Source organism: Elephantulus edwardii, unplaced genomic scaffold (genome assembly GCF_000299155.1).
Source record: "Elephantulus edwardii isolate Elephantulus edwardi_28Jun2011 unplaced genomic scaffold, EleEdw1.0 scaffold00191, whole genome shotgun sequence".
In the NCBI taxonomy this organism is placed as follows: Eukaryota; Metazoa; Chordata; class Mammalia; order Macroscelidea; family Macroscelididae; genus Elephantulus; species Elephantulus edwardii.
The window spans coordinates 1,451,317-1,474,060 of record NW_006399941.1 but is presented as its reverse complement, the minus strand read 5'-3'; the positions used below and the strand labels follow the sequence as shown (position 1 = coordinate 1,474,060).

General features: G+C 43.9%; 1 protein-coding gene across 2 annotated transcripts in view; it reads left to right on the top strand.

Moving 5' to 3' along the window:
* The window catches only part of DROSHA (drosha, ribonuclease type III), a 176,475-nt gene extending 153,990 nt beyond the window's left edge, over positions 1-22,485 (top strand). For both annotated transcript variants that reach the window (XM_006896787.1, XM_006896786.1), the window contains 6 exons: positions 11,694-11,835; positions 13,326-13,408; positions 13,502-13,605; positions 15,855-15,947; positions 16,870-16,916; positions 22,078-22,485. In XM_006896787.1, coding sequence (XP_006896849.1) covers positions 11,694-11,835; positions 13,326-13,408; positions 13,502-13,605; positions 15,855-15,947; positions 16,870-16,916; positions 22,078-22,208 — 600 coding nt within the window. In that variant the 3' untranslated portion in view covers positions 22,209-22,485. The remainder of the gene's footprint in view (positions 1-11,693; positions 11,836-13,325; positions 13,409-13,501; positions 13,606-15,854; positions 15,948-16,869; positions 16,917-22,077) is intronic.
* Positions 22,486-22,744: the final 259 nt, after the last annotated feature.

The following is a 22,744-nucleotide window of genomic DNA, read 5'->3' as shown; positions in this document are numbered from 1 at the left end:
ACTTTCCCATGGCAATGTGCCTTTTAATTTCCTGGCTACTGGTGCCAAGAGTGTTGACTGTGGAGCCAAGCAAACTAAAGCTGTATACAATCTCAGTGCAGATCACATTGTCCAAAAACCCACTAGAGGGTTAGCTAGCTGTGGGTACATTTCATCTCGATGACAGTGATCACTTTCAGATTTGTTCATTCTTCTGACAGCCCCTGGTGTATTCAGTATTCTTTGCTAGTGCCATAATCCTAAGAGATCAGTACTTTGGTCTCTCTTATGAACTATCAACCCTGATCAGCATAGGCATGGTCGCGTCCCTTCTTGAAACACTCATTTCCGCTGGCCCTTAGAGTTTACATGTTTCTTGTTTTTATATTACATCTTCATCTCCTTTTCTTTCTCCTCTTGCAGTCTCATTTTCTTGTGCTCAGTCAGTGCAATTTTATTCTGTAAAGCCTCAACCCCAGACCACCTTTGCTCTTAGTGGACTCTGTAGGTAGTCTTTCCCATGTAGTTATTTTCGTCCGATAGCCAAATGACTTCCCAAATGACCTTGAGTCTCATCGCTTTACAATCCGTTTCCAGCTCCTATCTCAGCATCCCCGTGAATTAGATATTGAACTTATAACCTTCCCTGCCGGAAAGCTGGACCATCTTCCAGTATGCCCTGAGCCATTAAAGTACTTCACCCTTCTGGTTTTGCACCTCTGACAATTAGTAGTCATCTGTGATTACCCTCTGTCTCTCTCTTTTTTTATTCCAACATACCTGCAAGACCTGATAATTTAATTTCTCAAATGTCACCTGTATTTATCCTCTTCTTAGTACCTCCTCCTCATCAGTCAAGTCCAGACCGCCAGACTTTTCTCACCTAGACCACTGTGTGGTGGCCAGAATCTTAAAAGCATGCAACAGACAGGGACCCGGTTAGAAAAGATAATGTTTATTGACCTGCAAAGGCTGGAAATCTGATGGTTGTGATTCTACAGAACATGTGAGGCAAGTGCAGTGGGGTCCCTGAAGGGGGATCAGCTCCCTGCGTCCAGGATGCCTTTTCATTGTACCACCATTCGTAAAGCTTGCTTTCTCTATTTTCGTGAGCATTTTTATACTCTTATATGATGGACAATCTCTCAGGCAGACATCCTTCAGTAATCCCAGGTGGCCGGCCTGCTCGAAATAGTTTTCTGAACTTGTTATACTGGTCTGCCTATGTCAGCTTTTGTGTCAACCACTCTTGGGCCCGTCGGATCCATTTTACATGCCGGAGGAGTCTTTGCAAAATAGCTCTTCCCAGGCTCCACCAGCCTTTTCATCTTCAGTCTCCTTTGGTGGTTCTTTTTCATCTCCCGACGACCTAACACCGGCATGTCCCATGGTCAGACCTCTGCCCTCCTCTGATGGCTTCTGCTCCACACAGCATCTCATCTCTATCACCTGCTCGTGGCTTTGAACATCATCTGTACCCTCACTCATCGTTATGTCTTCAGCTTGTGGAACTCCAAACCCCGTACCTAAATGTCTACTCATATATCTGAAGTCTGATTTTAGAAAAACTGACAGTTTGTTTCCTGTGCATCTGAAAGTTGGACACTGCATAAGGCTGATAGAAGAATAATTGATGCATTTGTATTGTTGTGTTGGTGAAGAGTATTGACTACACCATGGATTGCCAGGAGAACAAAGACATTTGTTTTGAGGCAAGTGCTTCAGTTACCTTTTCCTTAAATTGTAGCCATAGCCTTTTGCACTCCATTGCATTGTGTCCTCCAGAAGTTAACATCTCTCTGGAACCTTGGAAGATGACTTATTTGCAAATTGAATCTTTGAAGCTGTGATTAGTTAAGGCACAGTGACACTAGGTTAGGGTGAGTCCTAACTCCACTAACTGATGTCCCCATTAGGAAAGAGAGACTTGGAGACACACAGACACACACAGAAAGGAGACAGGACAGAGGCAGAATCTGGCTGGAGTGATGCAGCTACAAGCCAGAGGAAGCCAAGTATTGCCGGCAACACCAGGCCAAAGAAAGGTTCTTCCCTAGAGCTTTCAGAAGGAGTGTAGTCCTGCCAACACCTTGATTTTGTAGGCTGACTAGTCTATAGGGAGCTCTAGTGGCCTTGTGGTAGGAGGTCGCGCTGCCAACCCAAAGGCGCACAGTTCGAATCCACCAGCACCTTTGCAACAGAAAGATGAGCAGTCTCCTCCAGTGCAGTGTAATGCTTCTGAAAACCTATTGGAAGGTCATCTGTGGGTCGATTCTGACTCAAGAGAGCAGAGCAGGCACAACAAGAAAGTCTCTAGTGAGCCTTTGGGTAGGTCATAGGGAGTTGTGCTACTGACCCAAGGCTGTGCCTCTGGGGGTTCGAATTCACCTGCAGATCCATGGGAGAGACAAGGGTATGCTCTTCCTTTGTGGTTGACAGCCTTCGAAAATCTACGGGAGGGTCAGCTAGGAGTTGATTCCAAGTTCATGGCAACGAGTGAGTGAGAGAGTCTCTAGAACTAGGAGAGGCTAAGCATCTGACATGGGTGTTTTGTTTTTTGAAAATCATCCAGCTATCATTTTCTTGATTATGGCAGCCCTAGGAAATGAGTCCATTTCCTGCGTGCCCCTGTCCCTAAGTCCTGGGCAGTATCCTGGAGCACAGGCCAAGAGGCCCCTGGCAAGAGTCCAGGGGATGAAGGCAGAGACAACAGCAAGTCCTGCGGCTTCCGGAGCCTTGCAGATGACATCTAGGACGGGGCTTTTGCATGGAGGGAGATGGGAAGCCTCTGGAAGGTTTGATGTGGAAGAGCTCTAGATAGTGACCTCCATGAAAAAGCATCGCTTGGGTTGAGCGCAGACTCGGGGGAGGGGACAACGAGGGCAAGAACTTGAGCTGAGCCACTACCTGCGTGTCAGTTTGTCATACTGTGGTAGCTTGCCTGTTGCCATGGTGCTGGAAACTCAGCTGCCAGTATTTTGAATACCAGCAGGGTCCCTTATGGTGGGCTCGTTTCAACAGAGTGTCAGCACAAGAGAGCTGGTGGTGCACTTCTAGAAAGAAACTGGCCGGTGCAGACCTGATGGGCAGCAGTGGCACACGGTCTGATTCAGTGCTGGCAAGTGAGCACTCTGGCTTGAAAGACCCTCCAGATACAACTGAGGGAGGGCCGCTTCCACAAGGTTGGCCTCAGTGACCCAGACGCAGAAAAGCTTCTGGCACCTTCCTGTGCTGATGTGATATGACTAAAATGAGAAGACGACCTGAATAGGAGACACAGTGACACTGAAGGGAAATGATTTATTTCTTTACATGCCAAGGAAGAAGCTGAAAACCTCATTTAGGAGAAATCTAGAGATTAAAATGAATTTTAAATTCAGGAAAGATTGCTTCTCGCACTTGGCTTTTGGCGGGGAAGGGGACAGCAAATTCTACCTTATTTTGATTTAAAAGCACACAACCATATATTTTCTCACGTTGTTTATCTTTGAGCCATTTCCTGAGGTACTTGTGTTATAGAGTCTAAGGACAGTGGGCAAATAAGTGTGGGGCTTCCAGGTTTTAAATACTGCTTGGGAGAGGGTAAGAAGCCCTGATGGCATGGTGCATAATGTTTTGGGCAGCTCACCCAAAGGTCAGTGGTTTGAATCTACCAGCTGCTCTGTGAGAGAAAAGTAGACTGTTTCCTCCTGTAAAGATTTACAGCCTCAGAAACTTGGTGGATGGATCGCTGTGAGTCACGTACAACTCAGTAGCAATGGATTTAAGTTTTAGGAGCATCAAAGTATTGTTCTGTAAGTTGGGTCTATGAAAAGAATGTTCTGTTTGTGTGTTCGAAGATAATCAAGTTTGAATTGGGACATGGAGGGGAAAGGCTTTAGAGGCTGGAGTTTGGGTTTCTTCAGCTTGGCCCTGCCCTTTGAAATCAGAGTGCATAGTGAGCATCTCAAAGAAAGGGTTTGCTGAGGTCAGGATGCCTGGCTCGTCCCACTTGAAGACTCAGTGATGGGTGTTTTCGGCTCTGTATTGTTTTTCTCTCTTTGCCTTTACTGAATGCTGCTGAGCTCAAGATATTTGCTGTCTGCAAAGAGGGTTAGCTGTGCACAAGGAGGCACTGTACCAGCCAAGATAGGCACCAGCAACAGGAGCCCTGCCGAAATTTTTTGTTTGTTTTGAGAGGAAAAGTAGTCACGAAGTCGGCAAAGATGACAAGTCAGTAGCTTGAGAACTGGTGATGTAACCCCCTCCCAGCTGCCTGCAGACGGTGTGCTGCAGTGATCATTCAGACAAACAGATACTGCAGCGAAAAGGTCTCCGAAACTGTGTATGCGCAGCCTCCCTCAGCATCCCGGTTCAGAATTTCTCCATCACTGATATAATTAGGCTCTTTGTATCTGAGCTGGATTCCTCCTGCTGGCGTTTGGGAGGCTTTTCTTTCGTTATCACGGGAAATGGAGACCATCTGTCTACCTCTCCTGGTATAATAGACCTGTGTGGCATATCACTGTCACTGTTAATAATAAATTCCGCTTGCTTCCCATGTTCTTCTATTAAACTCAGGGTCACAAATCTCCGTCTCCTGATGCTCCACTAGGTGGCCCTCTTCGGTAGCTCATGGCCGGCAGCGCTGCCTTCTGCTGTAGAATCAGAGGCAGAGTAATTGAAGGGAGAGTGTGTCTGTGCTTTAAACCGGTAAACCCTTCTCTTACTAAAGTTCACGTTTAAACTAATTATGAAAGATCACGATGCTAAAATAATGATCTAGATGCCGGCTTTTCAAATTTCCAAAATGAGAACCTGCTGACTCTTTTTGACCCTATAAACAGCAGATCTGAACCCTGTCCCATCCTGCGCCGTCCTCACACTTCCTGACACACAAGGGCCCAGTGCAGCCATCACCATATCAGTCCACCTGGTCGAGCGTGTTTCTCTCCTTCGCTGACCCTCCATCCTTCTCAGCATATTTTGTGTTTTTCTTGTTATTCTGACCTTGCCTCAGAAGATCAGCAGCCCTCATCCCAGCTCTGCAGAAAGCCCTAACTCCAGCTGTCCTCATATTCCAGTCGTCCTCATATTCTCTGGTGATTTCAAATAGAACTTTGTCCTTTTCTGGGGGATTAAAAAAAAGCAGTGTTAAGGACAGGTTAGCGCTTGGTCAGATGGACAGCTTTGAAAATGAGTGGATGTTTTACATTGAGAACAATCCAGAGAGAGTCTTGGAACCTTGTGGAACCCTTTTCCTATTTGTGAAGCGCACATATGTTGTCATCGTTGTTAAGTGTACGTATATACTCCTTCAATAGTGGAGATGCTACTGCCACTGCTAGCAGCAGGAACTAACACGTCTGTGTGTTTGTAATGCGCCAGCCACTGTACTTACATTGTACACGTAGTCACTCTAATTCTTCACCACAGCCCCTTGAGAAAGAAACTGTCTTCCTCCCGTTTTACAGATGAGGAAACTGAGTCTCGCAGGCAGTTAACTTCTACAGGGTCAGACACTACAAATTGTGGTGGAGCCACATTTTGAACCCAAGCAGCTCGGCACCAGATCTTTTGATATACTCTGTTTTCCTGTTTGTTTGGGGTTGTTATTTTTTTTTTTACAGCTGTATCACAATTTATAAAATTGGCTTTCTTTTCCTAGATTTCTACTAAACAATTAAAAGCAGATGAATTTCCTCTTTTGTGAAAATAGTAATGCACATCAGCATCTGGAGACTTGCCAAGCTTATGTCTTTGCCCTGTTGAAATCCATCTGCCAAACTGATGTTTTTAAAATAAAAGAAAACAAATAAATTTGCCTTCCCGCTGCCCTCATTTGCAGCCTCCTGGACTGCCCCCACCCTCGCCTTGCAGGGTGCACAGCAGCGTCCTTCATGTCCCCTGCACGGTCCCTGTGCTCGGGGACTGCCATGATCCTCTGCTCCGCTTTCACCTCCAGCCCACCCAGTCGGTCGAGATTTCCCAAAGGCACCGTGTCCCAGTCCCTTGCTTTGCCATAACTGTTCCCTTTTCCCGGAAAGCCTCTCCCCACCCTGCTCCCACTGACTGACTCAGACTTTTTCCAGTTCTTGTACATACTTATTAGAATCTATCTTCATAATATTTCTTAAGAAATATTAAGAGGAGCACTCTCTCCAGAAATTCTGATTCCCTGGTTCTGAGGGGCCCTGGGCCGGTGTGTCAGAAGAACCTGAGACAGTTGGGCCCGTGAGCCACTGAAGCGTCGGAGACGTGCTCAGGGATCCACTCCTTGAGGAGGAGTAGGGTACAGGGGACCACCTGTGTGCGCCTGTGGTCTCTCAGCTGTCACTGCAGCCACCACAGGACATTTCAGCAGCCAGTCGGTGTGTGGCCTCCTAGGAGATGGCCACCTCCCTGGGGGCAGCCGTAGCTGGGTCATTTGGGGCTGTCAGCTGTCAGCACCGAGCCTGTCACGCCGTTTGTGACACTGAACTGCCATGACTTCAGGTGGCTCTCTCCCTTGCTGGTCTCCCCTGGTCCTTCTCTTTGGCAAGCAGCATTGTTCACTCTGAAGGAAAGTTCAGCAAAGATCAAGGATGGAAGTTGTCATGTGAAAAACTGCCGTTCTCTCTTTCTTGTTTAGGCAAAGAGCAAGGTCTTCTCTCTTTTCAACTCATTCTAAATATAAACTGACTATAAAACTGCAGATGAGTGATAGCTTCCTTCTCCCCTCCTGCCGTTTGCTTCAGGTCTATGGCCTGAACCTATAGATCTTGCTTTCTCCTGACCACCTGCTGCTCTCAGACCTGTCTGGGCTTGCTGAACTAAAACTGGGGGCATTTCTGCTTCCCCTTCTCCCTGGTCAGACAGCACAGCCATTCAGCACTGAGGAAGGTGCCTGGGCCCTGCCAGGTGGGTGTGATTTACCATGTTTTTTATGGGTGATTATGTTAATTCAGAGCAAGGAAACACTGCATGGTTTACAATTAAGAAATGTGTGTGTCAGGGTTATATTCTTTCTCCATACTTACACATTGTGTTTGCTGAACAAATCGTTTGAGAAGCTGGGCTATATGAAAAAGAATGTGGCATTAGGATTGGAGGTAGACTAATCAGCAAACTGTGTTATGCAAATGGCACAACTTTGCTTGCTGAAAGTGACGAGACTTGCTACAGAAGATTAAAGACTACAGCCTTCAGTATAGATTGCATATTGATAACAAGTAAACAGAAATCCTCACCAGTGGACCAATAGGCAACATCATGATAGAAAAGATTAAAACTATCAGTTTCATCGTACTTGGATCCACAATAAACACCCTTAGTACCAGCAGCAGGAAATCAGGAGATATATAACATTGGGAAAATCTGCTGTGAGTGGCCTCTCAGATTACTGAGGAGCGTGGATGTCAGTTTGAAGACTAAGGTGCATCTGACTCAGGCCATAGTGTTTTCAGTCACTTTTCCACCTGAGAACTGGACATGAATAAGGATGACAGAAGAGTTGATGAGTTTGAGTGGTGCTGGAGAAGAGCACTGAATATCCGTGTACTGCTAAGGGAACAAAAATCTATCTTGGAGAAAGTAACCAAAGCCCTCCTTAAAGACAAGGATGACAGAATTGCATCTCGCACACTTTGGGCATGTTGGTAGAAGAGGCAGTTCCTTGGAAAGGGACACCATGCTTGGAAACGTGAGGGGTCAGCCGAAGAGTATAAGCTCCTCCCTCAGCCAGGGGGACGGACACAGTGACTGCAGCAAGTGTACCAGAGCTGCTGAGGATGGCGCAGGGCAGGACTGCACTCAGATCTTTGGTTTATACAGTCGGCTGTGAGTTGCACCTGACAGATGTTGATGCAGAGGTGCTCTGGTGCTCTGTGGTGTAGGCTGCTAACCAAACGGTTAATCACCAGTTCATCATTGAACGCATGATGGGCAGCCTTGCAAATCTGCAGACGCTCAGCTCCGAGTCGATCCTGCAGCTTGAGTGCCCCAAGGACCCAAGAGAGCCCTTTCTCCCCTTGCCAAGAGCGTGTACAGGGGCTTCCTGATTGATGACACGGTTCTGCTCAGTGACTTGGTTGTAAGTCAGTGCTAATACGAGTTGGTTACCTCTTTTTGGTGTATCTATTTAGTATTAACCTTTTACCGTTGTTGTTGTTGTGTACTATAGAGATGGAACTGAGCCATAGCTGACCCTCTGGTGTGTTTTCAGAGGAAGTTATTTGCATGGGAGGAGATTGCCCATCCTTCTCCCACCGAGCAGCTGGTGGCGTCGAACTGTGTGCCTTCGGGACTGCAGCACAGCTTCTTGCCAGTAGGCCACCAGTGCTTCCTTTTACCATTGGTAAAACCCAATATTTGAACATCAGAGAGTGATGTCATCAACTAAGTATGCGTTGCAACCTTGTCTGTAGTAGATGCTCCTTGTGCTGAGATGGTGAAGAGCAGACGGCTGTCAGTGCAGCCCGTCCTCCCCTGGCTCTGTCCTCGTGAGTCGGAGACCTTCAGTGCTGCCTGTAGACTCAGTCCCCAGCTTGCTCACCAGGGCCACCGTCTCAGTGAAGATGCTCTGTAGAGTAGGACAGGTATGTTAAGACACTTGTTTCAGGTCATTGTTTGTGTGAGTCTGGAAGTTGGCGGGCATCAGAACTGCAGGGAGGGTTGGCATGGTGGCCGTCCTCAGGCAGGAGCTGATGTCTGGTTGCTAAGTGGGTGACCAGCTTAGCAGGGAGCTCTGGGGGTGTGGTCCATGACGCGTTGGACTGCAAACTCAGAGGCTGTGAGTCTCCAGCATTTCACATCCCGCAGCTCAGCAGGAGAGAGATGGGGACAGCCATGCAAACCCAGTGGGAACCGACTTAGCAGCGCTGAGTGAGGGTGACGGTTAGCCCGGTGGTCCTGTGGCAACAGTGTGCAGTTAGGTGCTTGGCTGCTACCCACAAGGTGGAGGGTCAAACCCACCAGGGAGAAAGATGTGGCAGTTGGCTTCCATCAAGACTCAAGGCTGGGAAATCCTGTGGGGCAGTTCTGCGCCGTCCGGGTCACTGTCATGTCACACAGATGGGGTGACAGTAGGATAGCCTGAGAATGCTTGAACCACCCAGCAGTTAACTGGTACCTCACAGCGACAACAACTAAGACTAAACAAAAATCAAACAAAAAAACCCCGACCAAACCCCCTGTGAGTGGTATGATTCTGACTCAGAGCAGAACTACCCCATAGCATTTCTGAGGCTGTAAATTTTTCTAGGTGCCAACTACCTCATCTGTCTCCTACGGAGTGGCTCGGAGGTTTGAACCGATGATCTTGGGGATTAGCAGCCCCACGTGTAACCCAGCATGCATGTTACTAACAGAAGGGTACCTTGTGAAGGATCCTAGGTCAGACCTACCAACTACTCCAGGAGATGAAGATGTGGCCCTGGAGGCTTTGGAGGTACTCGTTCTCCCTCCTGTAGGATGGCCGTGCGTGGATGGCAGTGGGTTCGGTGTGGGTTTACAGCCTAGCCACACTGGCAGAGGAGACTTGCCTCTCAGTCCTCCTTCCACAGTCGTCTCACCTCCCCTGGCCTCTGTTTAGAGATCACCTCGTTCTGTCCAGTGACTCTGAACCAAGGAAGAGTCCTCCGCTCTTTGTTGGTTGGGTCTTCTGTCAGCTTTATGTGTTAGGTCTTTTTAATTGCCTGCTTCTCTCTGGATATTAATTCTAACAAAGCACTACATACACTGAAGAAAAGATGGAGTTAGGGGAAGTCCGAGGAAGAAGGGAAAGTGACAAGCCAAGAGTAATTGTCTTGAGTTTCGACAGCAAGCATGGCTTATGAAGATCAAGCCGTATTTCTGCTTCATGTATCATTGTCAGACAAATTAAGAACATATTGCTTCTTATTTATCTATTGTCAAGGATGCAATATCAGGCATTGAGAATAAATCTTGTTTTTCATAAGCTCTATGGACACTGTGGAGCCACAGAGCATAAAACTTGCATCTGATAAACTAAGTGTGCGGCGGAGCAGCAGAGGGTGTGATCCCAGGAAGACTCAGAGCTGCGTTCTGCTCCTCCTCCCTTCCGTTAGTAACGTGTGTGCTGGGTTAGACGTGGGGCCGCTGACCCACAAGGTCAGAGGTTCAAACCCCCGAGCCACTCCGCGGGATAAGGCATTTGGGGCCTAGAAAGATTTATTGCCTCAGAAATGCTTTGGGTTAGTTCTGCTCTGAGCCAGAATCGTACCACTCACAGGGGGCCTGGTTCTTTGGGGTTCAGTCTTAGTTGTCCTTGTTGTGAGGTGAGTACAACTCATAGCGACCCTGTTAACAGCAAATTAGAATCCCATCCTATCCTGCCTCACCCTCAATCTCTGACACACTCGAGCCCATTGCTGTGGTCATTGTGTAAGTCCACCTGGTAAGTCCTAGTAGGAAGGAGGGTTTTTTTAATATACTAAATTTATTATGATAATCCGGGAAGTTCTGGTTTTCAGTGCATTAATTCCCCCTAGATCTTAGAGAGCAGGTATGACTGTGTATTTGGTGAGTTTCTTCATCATAGGATTCCTTCCCTCCACATCTCAGTATCTGCTTTATTCTCCCAGCTTTCCCACGCCCTTTCCCATAAGCAGTTACTGGCATGTGACCCCGTGCATGTTAGCGTGACACTGTGCTCCAGATGGTCATCTGTGGCAGCTTTTTGATAGTGGATCACCAGTACTTTTTTCCGAGGACTCTGGACGGACACAAACCTACCACCTTTCAGATATCAGCCAGATGTATTAGCCATGTTCACCTCCGGGGGCTCCCCCTTTTTCGTGCTGACTGATTAATGAGTGTTAAATGACTCCATCACTCCTGGTTTATGAGGGCCCTCTGCAGTGATTGATCATGTTCTTTTCATACTGTGTATAAAGTTACCACTTCAGTAATTTTTGGAGGACACTTAGCTGTCTGAAATTCCTAGTAGAAATTTTTGAAGTTGAAATGCAAAAGTTTTGACTTGAGTAAAGATAAAAGACCTCACGATGTAAAACGAGAGACACTAGATAAAGAATGTAAATCCTTCAAATAGTAATAGAAGTTTAAGAATGTAAATAAACAATTTAAGTTCTCTAATACTGCACTGCAACATCTCACCTCTTCAATTCCCCTAATAGCAGCATTAGCATCCATATCCTGTAACCTAAAGCTTGGTTTTAGACTTTAAAAAAAAATGTTCCCTAAAATTTAATGTTCAGTGACAGGAAGCAGATCCAGGCGGCCTGGGGGGAGGTGGGGAGGATTGATTGCAAAGGGATACAGGGACCTTGTTTAGGGTGATACAAATGTATAAGGTTGTCAAAACTCATCTAACTGTATACTTTCAATGAGTGCATTTTATTGTGTGTGGATTATACTTCAGTAAAATTGATTTTAGAAAATGTGCTTTCATGTTATAGCATTAAACCTAATAGAAGCTGTGACCTTTAATCATTGGACAGCGTCCCCTTTCCCGCACACCCCAGCTTACCCCCACAAACAAGTAAATGAACTGTTTAAATGTCAGACAAAAACCCACAGTAGCAGGAAAATACATTTAAGAAGCAGGTGAAATTGTGTGGAGGACCTGGTTGTCTGAGGTGTCGAGGAGGGCGTGCCAGAGGAATCGAATACCCCTGTGGTGGCTCTTCTGAGGTCATCTGGGCCCAACGCAAGAGAAGGAGAGGGACCAGCAACGGGCTGGTTTCTAAATGTGCCTCAATTCTTTGTGGCAGCTGTTACGAAGCTCTTTGGTGAATAACAGGACGCAAGCCAAGGTAGCAGAGGAGCTTGGCATGCAGGAGTACGCCATCACGAATGACAAAACCAAGAGGCCCGTGGCCCTCAGGACCAAGACCTTGGCGGACCTTTTGGAATGTGAGTCCCACTAATTACACCTCTTACCTTAGCCCTCTGGGTCAAGATTTAGACCAATACTTTATTCTCCTCACTGTTAAGTTCTGGCTAAAGAAACCGCTTTCCTATTTTAGTTTTTGTTTATGCTTTCTCCAAACCTTGTTTGATGGAGAATAGTTTGGGACTAAGACTTGTGAATAATGAGTTTCATTTTTAGTCTTGAGCTCAGCAGAACCGACTCTGTGCCCTTATCCCACCCTTACCCATAGTTCTCTTTGGTAAGACAGGAGGAGAGCAGTAATTGTTGACCATAGTTTTTTAAAATGTATATTTTTATTTACTATTTTTGACCACTCAGTACATTCCAGATGGGGGCACAGAAATAGAAAGGTAATATTCACTAAGCGCTAAAATCATAAAATCATTATCCCTTGTTTTGAATGAGCTCACAGTTATGGACAAATGTCATTTTCACAATTTTGGAAATGCTCTGGTGACCTTCTAAATAACCCTATTATAGCTAACTAAAGGATTATCCACATAATTTTATTGGTTCTTCTAAATAAATGGGCACGCTACGGGGCCTTTGTTGTTGTTGTTGTTATTATTTACTGTCACAATATTTTTGGCATTATACACTGAGTTATATGCAAATATTAGGAGCCTCCATCTACAAGATGCAAAGGTAATCTGACCAAAGAATTTAAAAGAAATGTAATTTTCAGTGACAAAGAAATGACAGATTATTTTCTCCCCCCCCCAAAAAAAAAACTCAAGCTGATAAATCATCTCTGACTTCTAATGTATTTCTTTTTAGTGGATTGAAAGATACTTGTATTCCCTTCTATAAAAAACAAAAACAAAAAAAATCCCAAAAAAAACCCACAACAAACCCAAAACCAAAACACAACACCTTACCATTTCTCTGCCTGGCTAAGGTACCTCTTAATGACTTCACCTTTGGAAGTCACCCTTTATTAGCAGAGAGGAGAATGTATTTTTAGCTTGTCATTAAGGCTTTGTCTATTTGGCCAGATTGCATCTATAAGATGTCCCATTCTCTTCATGAAGTTTAATATAGAAGCTTTGTAAATGGGCAATTTCTTCAAGATTGATGCCAAGAATGGCTGGCCTCAAGGATGTGCCCGTACTGATGTCATATCTCATCTTCAAGTTCTCCTTTGATAGATTTGATGTTAACTTGACATGTCCTCAAATAATACACCTTCCCTGCCACACAGCAGCGTTTTGTGCATTGCTTCAGCTAACTATGCCTTGAGCCCCTGCTGGTCACTGAATGCAGGTTTGGTCTCATGTGCTCTGGTTTTGCATCCTAATCCCAGATCTGTGTTTTTTTAATACTGGTGATTAAAACTAGACTCTTGTTTAAAGAAAGATGAAATGGTAATGCTGAAATTGAAAACCCTTTTCCTTAAAAGTCAATGTTTCTTACTTTTTCTGTATGTGCCACGGAATTAAGGTTTGTTTTAAAATGTTCTCTCTTTTCTTAGCGTTCATTGCAGCACTGTACATTGATAAGGATTTGGAATATGTTCATACTTTTATGAATGTCTGCTTCTTCCCACGATTGAAAGTAAGGTTATATATGACTCAAATTAGTGGCATACTTTTATGACTGATGATTCCAGAAAGCTTGACTAACTGCTTGTTGGGAACTTTACGACAGGAGTTCATTTTGAATCAAGATTGGAATGACCCGAAATCCCAGCTTCAGCAGTGCTGTCTGACTCTGAGGACTGAAGGGAAGGAGCCAGACATTCCTCTGTACAAGTAAGTCCCCTCTGCCCACTGTTGCCAGATCCGCCTGCTCAGAGCTGATTCGATGATTCTCCTGTGACACGAAGGAGAGCTGGTCATCTGGGCTGTGGATCCAGGAACCTTGGATTGACGTCCTTGACAGGCAGAGTCCCACTGAGCCTCTTTGGGCCGCTTGGCTCTCGAGCTGCATCAGCGTGGGCCACTCTAGACTACCTCCAAACAGCCATTCTCCCGTCTCAGACAGTTCTTTCAGCCACTGCCTGCTGGGAAGATACACAGAGGTGATGAGATAAAGAAAAATTTCTGATTAAGTAGTTTTATACATACTTGGAAAAAATTAACTGTGATAAACTATGAATAACAAAAGATTTGCTGTCTGGAAGATTTTTAGTGTCCAGTTCAGTGACTTTAATTATATACACCATTTTGGTGCGTTCTGTGTTTGTCTTCTCATAACTTCTTCTAAGCTCTGCATCTCGATGATAAGATTGTGAGTGTTTTCCTGTAACAGAATTCGGGGATTTCTCTTGATTCTCTTGGCCTCTGTCTCTGTTGCCCAACACACATGCTGTCCTGAGGCAGGCGGTTACTGGAGGAAGCAGGTCACTTGTTCACAGATGCTGGGTTACAATCATGTGGCGTTTTTCTTCTCAGAATATGCATCAAAAGTTGCCACATACTTTGAGTATCCGTAGTCGCACTTCTTCGTCCTTTGAGTGATAGGCTGGAGTCGTTGAAAAGGAACGTGGCTGAACAGGTGAAATGTGTTTTGATGAAGGCAGAATGTTTGACTCTGAGGCATCATGATGATCTGGAGACACTAGTGCTGGCCCAGGAAGTGGTTTCAAAAAGACGCTCTGAAGTGGAAGGTCGCCTCCTGAGGCGTCTGTGACCAGATATGTAACTTAATGTTTTCATAATCTCATTACGGTTTGGCTTTACCCCGTGCCTGTGCACACACATGGTTGCACACACACACAATTGTGTGTAGTTTCTGTCTGGAATAAAAGCGTCGGCCCCACTGCCACCCCTTTTTGGGGCTCTCAGACTTCAAAATAATGGGAAGGGGAAACTGGGGCTTTTCCTCTTTTTTCCTGTTATAATAGTCACAACTTTGGAGGATTTTACCTGAAGGAAAGATGGAGGCCAGGAGATGTAACCAGGAGGTTAAGTGCCCCCACAGTAAGCCACTTGAAATGGTCCCAAGGAGCTGTCCCTGCTCAGTGCAAGTTCCTTCCTTACTGGGGAAAAGCACCTGCTTAAGAACAGTAGTTTCCTTTGGACCTAATAATAAGCATAATGAATATCCGAAAGGTATTATAGCAAAGGATCAAACTATTTTCTCATTAAAGTGATAATTAAGGTTCAATAAATAAAATGAGGACGAAAACTTCTGCTAGCACAGGCCTGATCAGTGGAATCAGTGGTTCCTTCAAGAAGTTTTCCCATCCTTTCATCGTGTGAAGTATGTAAATGCTAAGGAAAAGGCTAGTCTCCCTTCACACACGCCCCCTCAGAGGAAAGTACACGGCGAGTTTGGTGATTTTTATCACGATGGTGGGGTGCTTTTACGTAGGTTCCTTTTTTTATTTTTACCCCCTAAGATTACTATGTCTATCCCATTATCTTTGTCGAAGTCGTTTAATTTCCCTTTTCCCATAAGTTATCGGTTTTACTGCTTTTGAAATCTACACCCTGTGTCATTAAAGTCTAGAATACTTGAAGTTGCTTGGCATCATAATGTACCTTTGAAACGATCTCAGACGTTTTTGAAATTAAATCCATCTTGAGATCTGTTAGATAAGACACCCGTCATTAGGAAGACACCTTCCAGTGAAACCATCCACGCCCAGCTTGGGGCGTCTTACTGCCCCAGAGATTGATTGTTTCGGGCCATGATTAGCACCGGAAAAAAATGAACAGACTACAGCTGCTGCCTCTCTACTGATAAAAGTTTGTTCATTTTATTATCCTTGGGATGTGCACAGTTAGGAATTGTTTTAACGGGTTTATACTTCGTCGTTTGCCTTCAGATGTTTTCGTATTGCTTTAGGGCAAAGTTAGCCATTTTGGAAGGTCTCCATATTTGTCAAGCGAGCCCATCCAAATGTATCCTCTTGCTTCTCTGTCATCGTCACTTTTCTTGTCACTTGCACCTTCCTCTGTCTGCACAGGTCCATGGGTCTTCTCCGAGGGATGCATTGGAAATGACAGTTCATTAATGCTCTACTGTAATCGATGTTCTGTCCTTCCCTTCTCAGGACTCTGCAGACAGTGGGACCATCTCATGCCAGGACCTACACCGTGGCTGTTTATTTCAAGGGAGAAAGAATAGGCTGTGGGAAAGGACCAAGGTATGCGAAGAAAATCAGCCTCTTACAGTGATTAACTGTGTGTCTGATTCCAAATCTCTGCTTTTTTCAACTTTTGAGTATAGAATGCTTGAAAGTAATAGACTAGATGCTGGAAACCCATGTCCTCACGAAGCCCTGGCTTCAAACCGGGTGAGTTCCATTCTGTAATGGGCTGCAACCCTCTTAAGAAGGACCTCGTTCCAGTTGCACGGGCAGATTTGTTAGCGTGCACTCAGTACAGGCCTTTGGTGAGGCATGTAAAATGTGTCATGCTGTGTTACGTACCTTCACGTCAGAACTGACTCATAGCTGACCCTCCAGTGACTTTTCAGAGGCTGTAAGTTCTGCGAGAAGAGATTGCCCATCTTTCTCCCACTGAGCAGCTGGTGGATTTAAACTACTTGCCTTTGGGTTAGTAGCACAGCCCCTTAACCACTAAGCCACCAGAGCCCCATTGAATCCGTGGAGACATTTGAGTGCCTATTGTTCCTCTCAAGAGCTTTATGGAAATGTTAATATCTTCATGTAAAAATAATTACGTCTAATAGCACCTTCCCTTGAACCTTCCAATCTTTATCTGAAGCTGAACAGTGATTTGAAATCTACGTATGTGTGTATATATTCTTTCCCACTTTAAACTTTACACTGAGGATATTCAAACTTCAGTAAGACTTGCTGTAAATGGAAGGCATTTTATTGCAAAATGAAAAGTGTGAAATGAATAACTAAAACAGACTTGTGCAAATATGAAAATTCTGCGTGCTCTTGTTTATATTCCCATTTATGCAGCCGGGTCTGTGACAGTAACCAGGGAGTCAGATGCTCCAGATACGAAAATCCACTAGCAGGATTTGTAGCCATATTTTGTGTTTTAAAAAAATGTTTTAGATTAAAGAGTACTTTGCCATTTTTTTTTAAACAGTATTCAGCAAGCAGAAATGGGAGCAGCAATGGATGCACTTGAAAAATGTAAGCCTATCTCTTTTTCTGTAATTATATGTTCATAATGTAATGAGTTTTTTATGGAAAGATAATGGTGAAATAGAAAATGGAGAATACTGATAATATGTGATCCTGTTTTCTTCCTAATTGTTCTCTACATAAAGTGCAGTAGAACTTGAGATATATTGAAATTGGGCTTATAATGAAGGAGGGAAAAAAAATCTTGAGTGTGTTTCGTTGTTTGTTTTCCTCTTTTGCATAATATCCTACTCCGAGCCCCGTTAACCCCTGTAAACAGTGTAGTTTGTTTCCTTCCATGTTGTTCTCTAGACTTCTAAGATCTCAGCAGATGCTGTACATCTGGCCATAACCAGCCTGGAGGCATAAGGCAAAGTAACAGTGCTGCCTTGGATGGTCCAGGCTGTGTGTCAGTGTGGCTGGGCCAGGCGTCTCAGTGGTGCTCATGCAATGATGTAGTCACCCTCCGTTTTGTGATCTGCTCTCTCATCCTCCATTGACACGTATTTTCACACAAACCTTAGTCCTTTGTAACCAAACTGTATTGAGAAGGGAGGTGCTGTTGTTGTTGATTGCCGTCAAGTCAAGCACGACTCATAGCGACCCTGTGAACAAAAGACCTGAAGCCTGTCTATAACTATAATCATTTCTCAAAGTTCATTGAGTTTTTAGAGGCATGTGGTTTAGGAAGTGGTTGCCACTCCTGCTTCCAAACCTGTGAGGGCAACAGAGGCTGTTGCCTGGAGCTCTGGTGGCCCTAGTGAGAGAAGCTGCCCTGCAATCCAGAAGGCACGCTATTTCAGACTACCAGCTGCTCCAGGGGAGAAAGATGGGCAATCTCCTCTTGTGCACTTAACTACCTCTGAAAACTCGCTGGAGGGTCAACTATGGGTCGGTTCTACAGTACAACAATGGGAAGGGAGGAGTAGGTGTATATTATAAGTAACACTGAGCCATCTGGAATGGTTCCAGTTCATTCGTTCTTTCTTTCTTTTCTTAATTATTATTTTCTCCAGTTCATTCATTCTTTCTCTTTATGTGTGTTGAGTTTAAATTGTGGTGTTTATTATGAAAGTCAACAGGCCACAACTCAGGATAGCAACAAGCAAGAGTATGCGGTTAATAACCACACAGTCTCACAAACCAGATAACATTAACAGGCTGTCTAGCTTGGCAACAGTATACAGTTACCACGCAATCCCTCAGTCCTGCAACTTGGGTAGGGGTCTCTGACTCGTGTTCTGTCGAAGAGCAGTCCCACGTCAGATACACCCAAATAAGCTAGCAGCACTCCCAGATCAGACCACTGTGCTGCTCAGTCTAGGCCTCTGTTTTCCATTCTCCAGCAGGCTTGGGCTGTCAGCTAAGTCAGGCCGCTCCTATCATTGGTCTGCCTCTCATCTGCAGAGGCTATGTTGCTTCTTTCTTAATGGCTGCATAATATTTCACGCTGTGCCTATAATGTGTTTTATTTAGCTCTTCTTCTTATTAATGAATGTTTGTTCCTGACTTTTTATCACTGTAGAGAAAGAACTGTTTGTAAATTGCTGCTTTTATTTCTTAGGATAGGTAGATTGAAGAAAGGTAGCATATTGAACATGTAGAGAAGTGCATAGCCTTTTGTAAACTGAAGCTTAGGAAAGGACTGTCTCTTCCAGAAAACATTTTGCTGCATGGCAGCACCCATGGGCAAAACATGATGTGCAGTTTCTATTACGCTTCAAGTGCACAGGCTCAATGAGGTGGGGAAGAGCAGAGTGCGGAAGCTGCAAATGAAGAGGCCCGGGCTTCTCAGCCTTGGGAGAGATTCCAGGGAGGCGAGGAGCCAGGAGCCAAGTGGAAATCAGCACAGGATGTTTTTCCGATGAGAGAGAGCAGGCCATTAAGGTGGACAGATGTTCTTCCTGCCAGGTTCAGGGTTCACCGGATTGCCACTGTTTTAAATTTACTCCCTTGGGGAACCTTGCCATCCATTATATATAAATGCACAGTCAAATTCAAATAAAGGTGAAATTCTGTTTCCACCAGTAAAGTTGTTAAAGATTAGTTTTGTTTTTTGTTAAGTGTGTTTCAGTTGTGAAATAGTGGTGGAGAGACATATGAGCCTCAAAAACTAAAATACTTAATATTTGGCCATTTATATAAGAGAGTTTAGCAACCTCTGGTATTTCCGTAAGTAATTCCAGACTGTCAAACAACATCAGATCCCTGGTACTTAGGCCTTCCTACACACACTGTAGGTGTGCTGGATTTAAATGTACTTGGCAGCAGTTTGGCAGTATGTTTCAGATGTTTAAGAAGCCCTGGTGGCTTCGTGTGTAACGTGTCGGACGGCTAACTGAAAGGTTCTCAGTTCAAATGCACCAGACACTGTGCTGCAGAAAGGTGGCCAGTCCCCACCCATAAAAATGTCCAGCCTCAGAAACTCCGTCAGGGCAGCTGCGGTCAGCCAGACTGAGCTCAGCAGCAGTTTGGTTTGGTTTGGTTTGGATTTTGTCATGACTTTAAGGAAATTTCTACCCTTTGATCCAGAGATCCCATTTCTGTGGACCAAACATGAAGTGATAATTATACTGTGATAATTGTGACCTAATTTGAATGGTGTTCTTAGGTACAGTCGAGTCACCTGAGACTCATAGCGACCCTGAGAACAGCCGATGTGAGCCCTCCCTTGGCCTGCACCATCCTCACAATGTCCAAGGTGCTCCAGCTCATGGTTGCAGTTACTGGGAGGGGGGGGTCTTCTCTTTCTCTGGCCCTCCACCTTTCCCAGCATGACATCAGTTCCAGGGTCTGGCTTCTCCTGACAACATTCCTAAAGTGTATGCAACAAAATCTCGCCATCTGGGGCTTTAAAGAGCACTCCGACTGTACCTCCTCCAAGACACACCTATTTGTCTTTCCCGTCCATGGAATATCCCATATTCTTCAGCACGACTCAAAGTCATCAGTTCTTTTGCCATCCTTACTCATTGTCCAACTTTAAGTTGCATAAGAAGTAATTGAAAAGATCATCACTTGGAATAGCAAAGGGTGGGGGGAAGCCTTTTTAAAAAATAATTATCTGATTATTTAACAATACCTATAAAAAAACACCAAACCCATTGCCATTGTCAGGCCAATTCCAATTCATAGAAACCTTGTAAGATGGACTCGAATTGTCCCTTGGTGTTTCTGAGGCTGTAATCCATCCAAGAACAGATGACCGGTCTTTTTCCTGCAGAGCTGTGGTGAGTCCACACCACTGGCTTTCACTTTGCAGTCTAATACTTACCCAATGTGCCCTTAGGGCTCTGGTTTAACAGCATGGAAATGTTTCAATAAATTATGACATAGTTCAGAAGTTGGTAAACTCTGTATAAATGGCTTGGTAGTAAGTACTTTAGTCTTTGTGGGTCACAGATGTTTATCACAGCTACTCATACCAGCCATTATAGTGTGAAGGCAACCAAGGTAATATATACATTAACAAACCTTTCAAATTTACAATACAACTTTATTTGTAAAAGCCAGTTGAGGGCTGGATTTGGCCAATAAGCCATAATTTACTTACTCTTTCTGTACTAAAGTACTTTAATATTTTGCAGGCATTAAAATCATATTTTGAAAGACTAATGATTTGGGAAAATGCTTACAAGAGAAGAAATAGGAAAAGACTATACTCATAAATACTGTTTTGTGCTGATTTTAAATGTTCATCTGCCCATGTACTATATGCATATTTGCATTGTGTATGTTTCCATATAGTATAACTTTAATTTGTAGTAAAAAAGGTTGTGAAATTATATTCTGAAAATTTTTTAGTGGTTAGATCTGAGTGGTAGAATTTTTTAAAAACAGGAATTCCATTTTACAGTGGAATTTATTGAGAAAGTAAGGTCACTATGTAGAAGCTTCACTATGTAGAAGCTTGCTTTGAAACGGTCTTTTTTATTTGTCTGATCTTTTGATCAGACAAATACTCGGAGTCATACTTGAAATCCATGAAATAATTCATGATCTTAAGGGACCAGTCTAGCACCATTTAGGGAGTGAACTTTATTTCTGCGGTATTTCTAAAATAGAGGTGTCATTATGCTTCTCTTGTTTAAAATAATTCTCCACATCTTAACTATAAAAGTCTTCAGAGATTCCCTAGAACCTTCCACAGGCTTTTCCCACGACCTTGGCGTGAGGATGGGACACTATAATAACAAGGAAGGGAATTTAGAATGAGGTGTATAATGTAGAGAATCATCTTGTTTACTTTAACCTTAAAATAAAAAATCTTTGTTTGCCTCCAAACATGTTGTGTTCTCCCATGTCCCTTACTCTGTTTCCGTCAGTGTGTCACCTCGGGGGTAGCCCAATCCCTTACTAGTTATTTAGCACAGCATTTGTTCCTCATCTGTTGCCCAATAGACTTTGCAGTCCTCATTCACGCATGCGTCCCTTTGTGATTCTCTGAGCACAAACGTTGAATAAGTAGATCGGTAATGGTTCTGGTTCTGTGCTTAAATTTGTACGCCGTGGCCACACTCCAGTTAGATACACAAATGCCAGCTGCAGTGTGAAATTTCTAAACCTGAATCAAGATTTCTATTGTGTCAGCATTGTCATACAGGGTCAAACATCAAACTAAATACGTATTGAGGGATCTATTTAACCAAGTGTACTGCTTGAGCTGGCTGCTGGGCACTTACAGCTCTGGACTTTGCACAGTTAACTTTGAAAATAGAATTCAGCATGTCATCATAGAACGTCCTTTTGTCCATCTGAGCCCCTTTCCCGTCATTCTTCAGTAACTTTAACTCTTGGTTTAAAAAAAGAAAAATGGTCTGAAGTTTTTAAAAAGATCCAGCTACCTTTCCCCAGATCTTTTAATCTCTCCCTGGAAATGACTTCTTGCCAGGAGGGTGATGATAAAACATCTAGTTGGAGACATTAAAACAACCTGCATCTGTGTTTACAATTTCTGCATCTTTTGGGTACCTTTTATGTTCTAGTTCACATCTGAAATAAATATAAAATCAAGGATGCCTGTCCCCAAAGCCCAATGTATTTCTGAATGCTAAAAGAGTTTGCTCACATACAAGTGTATGTTTGTACATGCATATATATATTTATTTTGCATCATTCTGGCACTGGTGGCGATCCTTCATTAAATATATAATATGTCTCCTTGTATCAGATAACTTTCCCCAGATGGCCCATCAGAAGCGGTTCATTGAGCGGAAATACAGACAAGAGTTAAAAGAAATGAGATGGGAAAGAGAACATCAAGAGAGAGAACCAGAAGAGACTGAAGACATAAAGAAATAAAGAAGGGCATGGACGTGGTGGCGTATTCATTTGTTTAATAACTGTGACTGCTGCCCATTGAGACCTGGCCTATTTTCCTATAGACAATGAATGAAGTGTGACCATTGAAATATAACACCAAGTCAAATGCTGTGTTTTCTGATCTAAGATTCTGCTTTTAGCAGGTTTGTCTTTATTATAGAGTGTTTGATTTTCCCTGTTTTTATGGAAAATGTCACATTGAATGTACATAATCTCTCTTAACGTTGCTCATTAAAGGAAGAAAGTCAAGAAGCATATCTTGTATACAGTAGATCCAGGTGGTAGTTTTTGTTTTGTTTTTCTATCCCAATCTCATCTCGTGAACCAGACCTCCAGATGATAAGTGAAAACTCACTTTAGCTATTTTGACTACACTCTATCAGACATCTATACTTTTTAAATGCTCTGTAATTATAATTGGATATTTTAGGTTTTATATGAATGTTTATCACATTCGCAGCTACAGACATTGAACTTAACCCCTCTCCAAGCAGAAGGATTCACTTTGAAGTTTA